General features: G+C 41.9%; 1 protein-coding gene across 1 annotated transcript in view; it reads right to left on the bottom strand.

The window, feature by feature from the left end:
- The window catches only part of LOC126406789 (protein kinase C epsilon type-like), a 110,403-nt gene that overhangs the window by 16,735 nt on the left and 78,991 nt on the right, over window positions 1-14,677 (bottom strand). The window contains exon 11 of the mRNA XM_050071292.1: window positions 10,372-10,526. Coding sequence (XP_049927249.1) covers window positions 10,372-10,526 — 155 coding nt within the window. The remainder of the gene's footprint in view (window positions 1-10,371; window positions 10,527-14,677) is intronic.

The following is a 14,677-nucleotide window of genomic DNA, read 5'->3' as shown; positions in this document are numbered from 1 at the left end:
CTCTCCCCTCGCTGGAAGCGGACCTCCCGCCGCCCGCCTCCGCCTTGATTAAACGCTGAAAATTAAATAAAAGAGGGAGACAGGTTTTTCCTATTTTATCTTATTTTGTTATATTTCTCCCTCTTCTCTCGCTGGAAGCCTCGGACCTCCCGTCGCCCGCTCCCGTCTCAAACACGGATGTCGGGCTCGGTCGGGTTCGGACAGAAATATGCGGCCCGTGCCGCACTCTAATGGAAATGCACGTGATGTTTTTTTTTTTTGTTTGTTTTTTTGTTTTTTTTACAATCTAGGAACCGTTTGCAGAAACCGTTACGCCAAATGTGACCGGATCCGGATCCCAACCCTAGTCACCACACACTCAGCTACAATAATATGAATAGCGTATCTGATCTGAAGAGCTGCGCCACTGCGTAACCTGTAGGCTTACATGACACTGCCGTGTCGGCTAATCCTCCGAAATATGTTCACCTCAAAACAAATGAGCGATGCTTTGGCCTGCAGGACATTCTTATGTGTTTACTCACCACGCTTCACTGAGAAATACACCAACTGAGGCTGAAAGAATTAGAGCAATTATCATGTCATTATCATGTGATTAGTGGGGCGTGGAGGGGGGTAGGGAATTAGCTCTCCATCTCTGTCTTATCAAAATAACTTTATTTAAAATAAAAATCATGTTGTTTGGCAGTGGACATGTTGGATAGTGTGAATTATAGGGTGTCTGTCAATATGTTTTCATGCTTGTATGATAAAAAAAGCTCTGCCCGCAAGTCGTGCGCAAACAATTGTGGGTACTTCATGTCCGCTTAGAAGGAAGGACTCTGTCCAAGGTTGAATCTGAAGGATCCTTGACACTGGAACAGTCCTTTGACAGGATTTGATGACATGGCCTCCTTTAAAGTCAGTCAGTTAAGGATCCTTCAGTGACTTTGAGAAGCACCTTGATTGTCCTTTTGCCATCAGGACAGAGATACAAAACCATAGAAACACTGACTGAGCCTCCGTCACCCCCTCCACAACACATGCACACACACACACACACACACACACACACACACATCAACATGTAGCTGCTGAACACTGATCAGAGCACACACCCTTTATTTTGTGCAACAGTTCCACCTACAAAGCACTTTAAACCTGCTGCTGCCATTACTTATTACTATCTATCTATCTATTACTATCTAAGATACAAATACAAATCTAAATGACAAAAAAGTGTCCTATGTGGAGCTGTTGTGAGGGAGCTGTGACAGTATTTGTACAATATCTGTCAAGCAGTCTGATGCAAAAACTCAACCCAGGAAAAAACATTTATGTCCGTCACTGTCCTCAGAAGCAGTTCCAGCAAAAGTCCAGACAAACACATCAGTATGAGGAATACAAAAAGAACTATGGATCTGTCTGAAGAACAAAAACAGCTGAGATGTTTGGATATGACCTTTGTCCACCCTCAAGAGTCCTGTCACTCCGTACTGTAAAACTAGGGCTGGGTATCAAACCTCAATACCAGAAAACTAGCTGCCATCAAATGCTTTGGAAGATTTTCTTGTTCCTTTTTCATCGATCAGATATTTCCTGATATAAATCACAATGTTTCTACTTTTAATATTTTGTTTAGGCAGCAGCTGCTCGTGTTCAGACAACATCAAGACAGTGCCATGATGTTCCAGCGGAGCCTCACCTACGTGTTTATGTGTGTTGATCACGACATGCATCTGCCTACCAGTCTGAACCTGCTCCGTCAAAACTATCACACCCAAACATCACCTTCTGTTTGGTCCCGTGGGACTTCAACAATGTTAAAAATAAGTAAAACAGAAGAACATGTTCTGCTTTCTAAAAATGAAATGGGGGGAAATGAAGTGATGGGCGCGTCGACGAGGGGCTGCCAAGGAGAAAAGATGATCATCAGGGGAGTGATGCAGGAGGGAGGAGGAGAAGATGGGGCGGGAGCGAGAGTCGGGACATAATGTTCCCAAAACACTTGTTGTTCATCTTCCTCTGGTCAACATAGTGAGTCAGGGAGGGACGACACAGAGAGAGAGAGAGAGAGAGACAGAGGATCAGGTAGCACAGTTAGGCATCACAAATTAATATGCAGTGTGTGTGTGTGTGTGTGTGTGTGTGTGTGTGTGTGTGTGTGTGTGTGTGTGTGCGTGTGTTGTGCCTGCCAACATCTGACAGAGTAATATTCACTATCAAAACAGCATGACTGTGAAAACAATGTTGAAAGACTGAACCATTAATCTTAATGTTTGTGAACTGGAGTCAGCAGGTTCTTTAAACCTCAGTGTGGGAATGAATTCCTTCTGGAGGTGAGCAGGAATTTAAGAAACCAAACAAAAGGAGAGCTGCTGTTTTTCATACACGGATGATTTATTTTTTGCATGGTCTTGCGTGTCTTTTGCACAGTTGCTGTGTGCATACAAAGCAGAATGCTGCTTAATAAAGGCCAATTAACAAAGATGTTTATTAGAGTCTATTTCACAATGAAGATTATGAAAACTGCAAACAGCCCCTGCAGTCACTTCATCCTGGCACCTGGCCTGTCTGTTGCTATCAGTAGCACTTTAAGGGTACTGGTATCGTCATTTTTTAAGTGATACTCAGCCCTGTCCTCTGCCCAAACTCTGTCTCAACATGGATAAAAATGTGAGGGTCATATGACTGCTTTGTGTTGTGTCCACGCAGGTGGAGCGTGCAGAATTCTTTGGAGACATTTCTATGGATGTTTTCATATATTTTTCTTAATGGAATTTATTAAGAGATATGAATCCGAGCAGGCCCGAGCCTCTGTTATCTCTACTTGAAAACAGGAGCCGGGGTCTGCTGGAGGTGTTTCTGGTAACAGGACGCTTTCTACATTTCAACTCTACAGTCGGAGCGTTTGACCCAGAGACAGACTCTGGGTGGAGTGTCGCATTAAACCCTGGTTATGCAGCCAAAACCAATAAAAAACAAAACAAAACAATAAAGCTGTGAGCGTTTGGCTTTAACCCTGATGACTGATTTGAATTAAATTGTGCCAACCCAATTCACACCATTGACATTTTATGATTATGACCCCCCATCATTATTAACATCATTGTAACAGAAACTGTGTGAAACAATGAGCGCTGGTCCAGCAGGCACCAGCAGGACGGGGCGCTCTGAGATCACGCAGCAAAAATAACTAACGACACAGGATGGAAGTAAGTTACATAAGCGTTTAGTGATTTTATCCTCTTGTTTGTGTTCCAGTTTATAGCGTATTGTTAGTGTTCTTTACTCTCTTATTATTTACATTTTGTTTGTTTCTGTGTGGAGTTTGCATGTCTTCGCTATGTCAGCGTGGGTTTTCTCCAGGTTCTCCGGCTTTCCCCCAGCAGTCCAAAGACAACACCCAAAGGTGTGAATGGTTGTCTGTCTCTATGTGTCAGCCCTGTGATAGTCTGGTGACCTGTCCAGGGTGAACCCTGCCTCTCGCCTAATGTCAGCTGGGATAGGCTTAAGCCGCCATGACACATGATGAGCCAACAAATCAACAAACACTTTTTATCCCTGAACTTTTACCACCAGTTTTGGCCTCGTGAGTGAACAAGATGTAGCACACTGAAAACACTAAAAGAAATTCATTTTCCTATTGCAAAATATTTTATGCCTCCGCCGACCGTTTTTGGGTGGTCTGTCCATCCATACGTCCCATTCTTGTGAACGTGATACCTCAAGAACGCCTTGAGCTTTTTTTTTTTTTTTTCAAAAAAAACGTCCACTTGGACCCAATAATGAACTGATTAGACTTTGGTGGTTGTAAGTCAAAGGTCAAGGTCACTGTGACCTCACCTGTCTCATTCTCGTGAACAAAATTTGTCCAGAACACCTTGAAGGAATTTCTTCAAATTTGGCACAACGATGAACTGATTAGATTTTGGTGGTCAAAGATCAAGGTCAGTGTGACCTTGCATCCGTCTCATTCTCATGAGCAGAATATCTCAAAAACACTGTCAGGGAATTTTGTCTAATTTGGAACAAACGTCCTCTGGACTCAAGAATGAACTGATTAGACTTTGGTGGTTGTAAGTCAAAGATCAAGGTCACTGTGACATCGCCTGTCTCATTCTTGTGAACAAAATATCTCCAGAACACCTTGAAGGAACTTCTTCAAATTTGGCACAAACGTCCACTTGGACTCAATGATGAACTGATTAGACTTTGGTGGTTGTAAGTCAAAGGTCAAGGTCACTGTGACCTCGTCTGTCTCATTCTTGTGAACAAAATATCTTCAGAACACCCTGAAGGAATTTCTTCAAATTTGGCACAAACGATAAACTGATTAGATTTTGGTGGTCAAAGATCAAGGTCAGTGTGACCTTGCATCCGTCTCATTCTCATGAGCAGAATATTTCAAAAACACCATTGGGGAATTTTCTCTAATTTGGCACAAACGTCCACTTAGACCCAATAATGAACTGATTAGACTTTGGTGGTTGTAAGTCAAAGGTTAAGATCACTGTGACCTCGTCTGTCTCATTCTTGTAAACGGAATATGTCCAGAACACCTTGAAGGAATTTCTTCAAATTTGGCACAAACGATGAACTGATTAGATTTTGGTGGTCAAAGATCAAGGTCAGTGTGACCTTGCATCTGTCTCATTCTCATGAACAGCATATCTCAAAAACACGGTCGGGGAATTTTGTCCAATTTGGAACAAACGTCCTCTTGGACTCAAGAATGTACTGATTAGAATTTGGTGGTAGGAGGTCAAAGGTCAAAGTCAGTGTGACCTCACAAAACATATTTTTGGCCATAACTCAAGAATTCACAGGGTAACTATGACAAAATTTCACACAAATGTCTAACAGGATAAAATGAAGAAAATGATGACTTGACTAGGCTTACAACTGTGAAGTGGTACAATATAGTTTTAGATGTTTCACTAACATTATTTATCATGGGACATTTCTGTTTTTGTGTTTCCCCCTGTGTTAAAGTTCATTTGGGCTTTGTTTTTAACAGAAAGGGGGAGTGTTGTTCTTTGGTTCAACTGTAACAGTGTTTGTTTTTCTATTTTTGTTTTTTTTAAATTGGCGTTGTCCGAAAAGTAAGCTGATCTTTGCTTATTTAGTCAGAATTCACCATTGTGAAATACTCACCATTGCGGCTATTTAAACTGTCAAATGTGCAAAAGAAAAACAAGCTTGGTTTCTTTCCACAAGCTGAGCTAAATGGGATAAACACCTCTCAGTTTGACAGTCCTTGATGGGCACTGGGCGAGGTGTTACTGTTTGTTTTGAGTCAGCTAATTCTAGTCATATTTCATGCTGCCTGCAGACAAAAAAAACATACCTGGCAATATCCCGATCAGATAGAACAAAACAAGACTTTATTAAGCCCTCTAGCAAAAACAGGTTGTCAAAGAAACCAGCAAATACATTCACATTACGTTTAAAGCCAGCGTCAGCTCATGTGTAATAATACAGGTCCAGTTTTTTTAACTTGTATTTATTTAACAAATGAATCCCCGTCCCTGTCTCTGCCTTTCTCTTTTGTCTTCACTGTATGAGGAGACCAGAGCACCTGATGGGAGCCCTGCTCACGTGAAACTGAGTGATTAAAGGACAAATATGACGTGTGAAAGAGGACTGTACCATATTCTGTCACGTTCAGCTGACCTTTCATTTCTGAACATGTAACAATAATATTCATGTTTAATCACTTCCCAGCCGGGTTGATCTTTCTGCGGATGCTGCATCTGTGCTCATGCCAACATTTTGTATATTCATGACTTTGAAAAGGCAGTACACACTGTACACCTGCACACACACAACTAAGTGCACGGCACAGGGGGATAAACTGGGACAAAAACAACCCCATCTCATGTCAAAACAGTATTTTAGGCCAGAGTGATACACTATCTTGTGCTCTGTGCTCTGAAAGAGGATCCCTTGAACACATCTTAAGCAGCTGCCCAAAGGCCCTTGCAGAAGTCCGCTACCGCTGGTGGCATGATCACCACGGCCCAAAGACGATCATCACCTTTGTCATATTTTCTGATTCCACCAAACAAGTGATCATGGTCGAACTTTGCAGGTTGGTCACTCTGCAGAGTCTTTACAAAGCTGGGGATAGTGGGGCTGGCTGAGGAGGGAGGCCCCATGGTCAACTGCTGCTGGGATGCAAGTTGGGGACTGATCAGCCCCAGTTGGGTCACCTGGGTGAGAGTGTCTGATGTTTGAAAAGATAGGATCTATTCTTTAAGAGAAGGTATTATAATGCTTAATATATCATTTAAACACAGCCATGTTTTCTTTTGATTGAATAAACTTGTAGTTTTAATAAATATGCCATCCAACAAAATTAATTTATTATTCATTGTAAGTCAATGGAAAATGGACCCAGAGGCGGTTAATTTAACAATCTTGCTCCTGAGAGGTCCTCACATTATAACCTACACCTGCTTATTTGTGAAAAGTGAGTTTTTTTCAGTTTGGGTCCAGTGGTAAAATTCTTCATCTTGCTCTTTAACACATGGGTTTGGTTTGCTGGTTTTTCAGCAAGGCTCAGAGAGGAAGTGGTTTGAGCCAGCTGTAACTTTAAATGGACAAAAAAAGTTCTCTATTACGACTCCAACAGCTAGATTAACTTGATTGGATGAGCACACCCAACACTGATTTGTCATTGGTCTTTGACACTGATTTACATAACATAAATATACGGCTGCTGTCGTGGAAATATCAACTTTCCTAAACTATCCATCGAATAGTTCAATGGTGTTCACTATGTCTTTAGTTTCTGATAATGACTTTACAGTAGTTGTTCTTTTATCTCAGGCATGTTAGGATGTTACATTTTTTCCACTGAATGGTTTTTAGCTCGACTTGACTAAACTCACTTTGGTACCAGGTGCTTTTCTCTATTTCATTTTCCACTGCGTGTAGTACCCCCTCAGTGGAGGCAGGATTGTTAGCTGATCACCATGGTGACACCATGTGGAACTGCTGTGACATCATCCTCTGCACTTGCTGATTCCTTTCATTAATGGCCATCCTGAAGAATATCTAAACTTTGTTAATTGTGGGGCGTCGGTGGCTTGGTGGTAGAGCAGGCGCCCCATGTACAAGGCTGTTGCCGCAGCGGCCCGGGTTCAAGTCCAGCCTGTGGCCCTTTGCTGCATGTCACTCCCTCTCTCCCCCTTTCACACTTGTCTGTGCTATCAAATAAAGGCTAAAAATATCTAAAAAAAAAAAAAAACTTTGTTAATTGTATGGTGTAGTATACAGTGTTGTTTTGCATGCTGACATCTTTTAAAAAAAAACTGAGGTCACTACTGACGGCAGCTTGGCTATTTAAAAATTGAAAATTGACTTGAATTGAACTGAACTGTTTTAACTCCACCTTCTAGTATCAGATCAGCGAGTTGAATTGAGCAGAGCCACGCTGTACCCTTTGATGCAGTGGAAATGTGGCACAAGTCAGTAACAAAGCAGCCCAGAATGAAAAAGATCCAACCAAAAATAGCCTGTGTGCTTATTCAATCATGTTTCTTAACACTTGTTTTTGATGCTGCCGTTGGTCACGAGGTTTGAGGGTGAGTTAGTTGAGGGTAAATTATCTTTTTTTTTTAATTTTAAAGATTTTTTTTTTGCCTTTAGTAGCTAGGAAAGTATGGAATGAAATGGGGAGAGGGAGAGGGGATGACATGCAACAAAGGCCTGGACTTGGAATTTAACCCACGGCCGCTGCGGCATGGACATAGCCTTTGTACAGTACATGGGGCGTTTGAGGGTTAAGACTTGATTTCAGGGGTGCAAGTGTTATAATTACCCTTAGGTTAAGGGTAGAGCTTAGGAAATGCATTATGTCAATGAGGGACATTTAAGTATCGAAGCATGAATGTGTGCGTGTTAAAGATCTTGATGGTGAGAGGATAAAACAGGTGAACAGGAAACATAATGACACAAACAAAATCACACAAACAGGCTCATTATCTTACATAGCACAGATGGTGCAGCATGAACACACACGCGCGCGCACACACACACACACACACACACACACGCGCGGTTTGCATGACGAGAGAATCTAAACACCAAATCAAACCTCTGATTCGTGAAGAGAAAACAAAGAAAAGAAGACCTCACATTTCTTCCACCGCAGTTTTTTTTTGGGAGCAAACAGCCTGAACCTGCGCTGGGCCTCCGTCCATCACAATGGTGTTATGATTCGAGCAGCGTGTTGCTTTTGTGGGACCAGCTGTGTGTTTGCTATCGGCTGACAATGATATTATGACTGAGGAGTCCACGCAGACAGATAATACAACCTACAGTAGGAGGACAGTGAGATAACCTCGACCTGCAGACCGACACAGAGCGCTTCCAGGGTCAACAACTTTCATAATTGACAAAAATATTTCATCTGAAAGGAATATTTAGCATTTCAGTATGACTGAGCACAAGAGTACTCCATGTTCACCCCACAAAACAAACACCGCTTTGTGTTCAAATTAGCTCCTCTGGCAGTCTGGTTCCTAAAAACTCTACCAAGTTCAAGATAATTACCAAAACAAACAAGCCACTGAAGTTACATCATTGTTTTTCAGGGTTTTTAGCTGAATTATTTGTGCTGTGTCTCAATTTGGATTCTTCTGTGAGTACACATCCATGTAGACTTTGACAATGCGTACTTAGTTGCGTAGTGCGTGAATTTCGACCAGGTCCCCCCAGACTTTGAAGTCACTTTGACATACTGTCCAGACCTTTGACTTACACGTCCCGCGTCTGTCATGTGATGCCATGAGGCCCAACAAGGATCACAGCTCCCACACATTTTCATGGACAAAATTTTAAAACGCTTCGATGACTTTTCAAGGCCAGATTCAAACTGTGTTCGAACATGATTTCAGCCAGCTGGCAAACATGAGACAGAACACAGGGAGGAAATGAAGAAATTTACATGATGGAAAACAAACTTCACACATCCACACATATTAAGCTGATCTGCATTATGCCGCAAAAATAAATTTGCCGTTATGTGACATTACTTGGAAGGTTATCCATGGAAAACTACTGAAACAATTTCATTACACACAACAAAATTCCACGACATTCAATGATTTTCACTGATGTCATGACTTAAAAAGTGATTGTGAAATTCTACGAATCTTCGGGGTTGTCCATGACTGTGGGAACCCTGAGGGCTTTTTATCATAGCTTTACAATGTGAAAAGGCGTCTGTAAATTAGTGGAAACTTTCTGTTGATTGTCACAACCCCTGCACAATGATTCATTTCACTATTGGAATTTGATGCATCTGATAACTTTTCAAAAGTGCTTGCTTTATGATCTTGACAATGCGGAATATCAGGGTAATTTTATACTCTGAAAGTCAAACTTTTTTGGCTTTGGCATGTGCTAGTGAGCATATTTCACAGGCCTGTGTCCCAGGTGTCTTTGTACTAGAGCAGCAACTAACAATTATTTTCATTGTCAACCAATTTGTCGATTATTTCTTTGATTAGTCGACTAATCATTTTATCGAAAAATGTGTTAAAATGTTGAAAAATGTCGGTCTGTCTCTCCCAAACCCCAAAATGATGTCATCTAATGTCTTGTTTCGTACTCACGCCAAAGGGTTTTAGTTCACCGTCATGGGAGAGTGTGTAAAGCTGCAAATATCTGAACGTAAGAAGCTGCAATAAGAGTATTTTAGGGTACTTGTATAGTACTTTTCTGTGAAAAATGATTCAAACACTTTAGCATAGACATGAAAAGAACACATTTTAAAACCACATGAAGTCTCGAGAAAGGAGAAAGGTGATCGTTTCTTGATCCAAACATCCACAAGACCAATGAGAGCTTCTTATTCAAGATGTAAAGAACGCTTTATGTTGTGGAAAATACATTTCTCAGCTGGAAGATTCAGACCAAATAAACAGCTCACTAATGCCCCGCTGTATTTCAAAGATTAAGGATGAAGATGAGTTGAAGTACTGAAAAGTGCACTTTGGTTGACAGTTTTCCTCTTCATTAATGCTGGGAGTTTCAGTTAATGTTTATTATCTTTATTTTTCCAGGAATTCTCTTTTATGCTGTAATGGAGACGCATATCTCAGTGGGAAGCACTAAATCAAATAAACAGAATGTTCACAGTGTATCAGCGATTAAAGGAACAGCGTCTGAGTTAAGAGTTCAGCTTTAACTCAAATGTGCAGAGAAGTGAGGGGCGCAAAAGGGCAGCAGAATAGTGTTAAACCCAATTTCATGGAGCAAACCAAACCCAGATCCCAATGACATGAAAACAAATCTGCAAAAAATAAAAAAATCCATAGAGGCCTGAATGCATATGTTCTGTGTGGAGACCTGTTACACAGATTGATGCTGCCATCTTACCTGTATATGACTCCATGCCGGTGCAGGAACATCAGAGCGGACGTGACCTCAGCTGCGTAAAAACGAGACCGCGCCTCGTCAAACTTCCTTGACCGCTGGATCTGAAACATCAGGTCGCCTCCGTTAACGTACTCCATCACAAAGAACAACCGGTCCTGAGGAGAGAGGAAGAGGGAGTCAGTCACTCTTCATTTAATTTAGTTAAGCTTGAGAGTCACAACCAAGACATATCACACCATGTGTCCATCGATAATTCAAAAACAAAAACATTTTGTGACGTCACATATCAACATTTGGTCATGGATTTTTCACGTCCACATATGACGTCTAAGGTACCTTTGACGTTCTGGGATGCCGTGTCAACTTCAGCCTGTTACATGCATTGTCTGTTTTCAAAAGACACATGAACGTACACGAACACGCAACCAGACCGGCTTGTAAACAATGGGCTGGAGATCAACACAGAGGGAGGGTGTGTGAGGTCATGCTAAACTCCAGATGAAATTACACCTCTAGTTCTTCACATAGCAATTTTTTAATTCCTTCAATCTAGAAATTATGAATTTCACTTATTGCTCCTTTAAGCCTCCAAACTGGTTTCATTAAGTAAACTTTATAAGATAAAATGAAGCAGGCGGCTACATGACATAAGGAATACATAAAGTTACTATAGTTTAATTTACTTTATTTCAGTTATTTTCCAACTTGTAAAACTCAAATACAAAATAGAATCCAACCTCCCAACGAACCTCAACAGGATACGCGGAACAAAAAATGACAATTTTGCACAAGTAAACTGTGATGGGCATTTTCCATACTGATGAATACTGATTCCTTTCAAAATAAATTATTGCTGAAATCATAATCATCATAACTGGTCTACAATAGTCCTATTTTCCAAAGATAAACCTAATTTATCAACAAAAATGCTGAGATGCGACACAGTTGTGCACACGTGTGACTCGAAAAGATGGAAAGTACTATCCCATAGTACACACTATACTGTACTTAAATATTACATATTGTAACATACTGATATCTTAATAAAGTATTTTTTCCATATCAGCACTTCTAATTAAGACATGAAGGCAAACTGAATTTGAAAGTTGAGTGTTTATGAAGCGGGCAGATAAATTCTACCGGATATTCAAGAAACAATTTACAACATAAAGATTAAGTTTGCATTTTATGTCTCACAGACTACCCTCAGTGTAAAAACAAACAATATACATGGCTTTGTGGCCGGCATTAATTGTCTGTACTTCCTGTGACACACACAGACATATACACTCAGAAAACACACTCAATACCGCGCCCTCTGAGCTCTATTCTCTTGGTACTGAAAATGGGCTCCGGGGGAAAATGGCCCCCTTCCTGAATTCCAGCTTGCATTCTTCATATAGGAAATAAGAGAGAGAGAGTGGTAGAGTGTGTGTGTGTGTGTGTGTGTGTGTGTGTATGTGCGTGTGTTGGGGGTAGGGGGCGGTTGTGATATAAACAGCTCTGTATATAAGAACCCAGCAGCAGTCCCTCTGAGCCATTGTATGTTCATCCTCTTTCTCACAGGCATTCATTCACATCCACGGCCACCTTACATCGCTAAACCTTTAATCACACACTGTTGTGCCGTCCCAGTTGTTGGTGAACAGGTACATCATTTTAAACACACTAAACAACAACCTGCTCTCAGTCACAGCATCTCTGGAAATTCTTGGATCTTGACTGGATCTGAAAATAATCTGCCTTTATCAGAAATGACCCACACAGCAGCAGGGGGGCTGGTGGTTTCCCAAACAGATGTAATTCCGGTGAACGTAACAGAAAGAAAAAGTCATATTTCTGGGCACAGTTACCACAATCCTCTTCCTTTTGATGTCATTAACAGGCCAATATTCCTGTAATTCTGCACTTTCTTCCTGCATTTCCTCCAAAGGCGATGACCCAAACAGAAGTGACTAATGGTAAACACAAGCTGTGGGACAGGCCAAGACATGACCCTGATTTCCATTTGTCTGTTTGACAGTATCATTTGTAAGCAAAGTGTAATAATTATTAAAAAGAAGGTTGGATTTAACGTGAATTGAAAGTAAAGAAAAACAGGCTGCAGAACAGAAAACAGGACAAAATTCGAGTGAGCCGTATATGACGTCATTTCAGATGAATAAGATTGTGTACAAAAGGATCAAATAAGCAGATGGAAAAGTTGGTGGCTCATAAAGTAAATCACACATCTGAAAAGAGTTTGCCTGTTTCTTCTTTTTCCCAAATTAAAATCTGTATACACCACTGAATGAATCTCATGCCAACCCATTCTCACTCCTAGATTGTCAAATAGGTCAGTGGCCCTTACGCCGGGTGCACAACCTATTTTTCCTGTTTTAACGGAGCATTTCCCCAACGCATTCCCCACCCCCAGAACAACGCCGCGAGGTTCCGTCATTGACGGACCTGGCCAGATGCGGGCGGCTAGCTAGCGTGCTGTCGACGAGAGCTGTTAGCGAAATCATCTAGCAGAAGAGCTAGCAATATCTTCCTGCGAAGATCTCTCATGTTGACTGTCACTGTAACGTTACCAACTAAACTGAGACGAGTTGAGTAGTGTACTATTGAAAGAACTGATATAGAAATGAATGGGAAATTCGAAAATATAGAGTAATTATCAACCGCATAGAAATCAACATATGGTCAACAATCACTTTTAATAGTGGAAAAAAAGCTTATCCTTATTTTTCTTTTGCATAAATAAATGAAATATTGTTTGTTTACAACTGGGACTGCAATTTATTTCCTACTTCCGGCACCATTACGCTCCGTTTCTCCCATCTTGTCAACGCCCAGGTAGGAAAAATCCAACGCCTCTACGGTCCGACAGTCAACAGAACCACTGCCTTGCTGTGCGCTAGTCCGTTACTATCCGTCATTTTCACCTCCATTAGAATGAATGACTTCCGGTCAGGGTCAATCCGTCAATGGGTTAGGTTGTGCACCCGGCTTTAGCGTCTGATAACAATGCAAAAGGCACCCTTTAGAGTCTGTGTGAGACAGAGCAGGCTTTCCAATGTAAGCCCATCTGTGGGTCAGACGCTCAGAGCAACAATGAGTGGGAAGAGTGAGAAAGTCTGTGCAGGGAGGAGGTGAATGGATGGGTCAAACAAACACAGGACTTTCCTCCAAGAGACCGCTGTTTGTGTCCTGTATGAAACCGAACGTATATCATAAATGGACCTGCACGGGACTGTTGACAGGGTGGATCAGACCAGGGGCGACACAAAGGTGCAATGTACAGCCACATGGGGAAGCAATCACCAGCGCAGGAAACCATACGCAGACGAACAGGTAAACTCACTACAGAGAGCTGAGTGATGGTCTCTCCACACAGCCACAAGAAACAGGTGAAGAGAAACCAGGAAGACAGAAGCAGAGCTCTTGGTTGAGGACAGAAGGCTGAGTGGTTTACCGGGGAGCAGGTGAAGCAGGAAAGTCAGAAGCAGAGAAGGTCGGCAAAGAGGAAGCAGTCCAGGGGTAAGCGCTGGAAAGTCTTACAAAGGAATGGCGAAGAACAATCTGGCAACAAGAGTCTGTGAAGCTGGAGACTTTATAGTGACAGGACGTAATGAGCCACAGGTGAGTGGAGTTGGCTGGATGAGGTGGACCAGCAGGAGCAGGAAATGTGTGGGCAGGTAGATGTGGTGGTGAGGCAAGGTGAGGGGTAAACTACTAAGTGAGCTGAGAAGGTGGCATATATCGCAGGTGTGGGTTATACACAAATTATTGTCTTGTGATTATGTGGGTTGAACGGTGCATTACTTTTTGTAGGTGTATGTATGAACAGTGCATGAAAACAGCCTGGACTGTTTGAAGAGCCACTGATCAAGCTGCTGTATTTGACTAATTGGGAGTGAGAACTCTTCTTCTGATTGATTAGTTTGACCTGACTTTATCAACGTTACTTCAGCTGGAGGCCCTCGTGGCTGATCGGACTACATTCACACTCCATGTCTTTAAAGCTGACCTCAGGCTCCTTGTTTCTTTTCCAGCATCAGTTTAAAGGGGCCTCAGGATTGGGTCTTACATAAGTGCCCGCCGATCCACCTCAGCCAGCTCCCTCCCTCTCTCTCCGTCTCTCTCCCTGCTCCTCCTGAAAGCGACTTTAAACAGGATGTCGAAATAGTTTGTTTAAATGTACCCAGAGTCCCGGCTGGTCCCACCCAATCAAACATGAATAAACATTTCCTGAGTGTAATTACAAATGTACAGATACTGGAACACACACACACACACACACACACACACACACACACACACA

The sequence above is a fragment of the Epinephelus moara genome, chromosome 19, assembly GCF_006386435.1.
Source record: "Epinephelus moara isolate mb chromosome 19, YSFRI_EMoa_1.0, whole genome shotgun sequence".
Classification (NCBI taxonomy): domain Eukaryota; kingdom Metazoa; phylum Chordata; class Actinopteri; order Perciformes; family Serranidae; genus Epinephelus; species Epinephelus moara.
The sequence above is the reverse complement of the archived record's forward strand: the minus strand, read 5'-3'. Positions and strand labels throughout refer to the sequence as shown.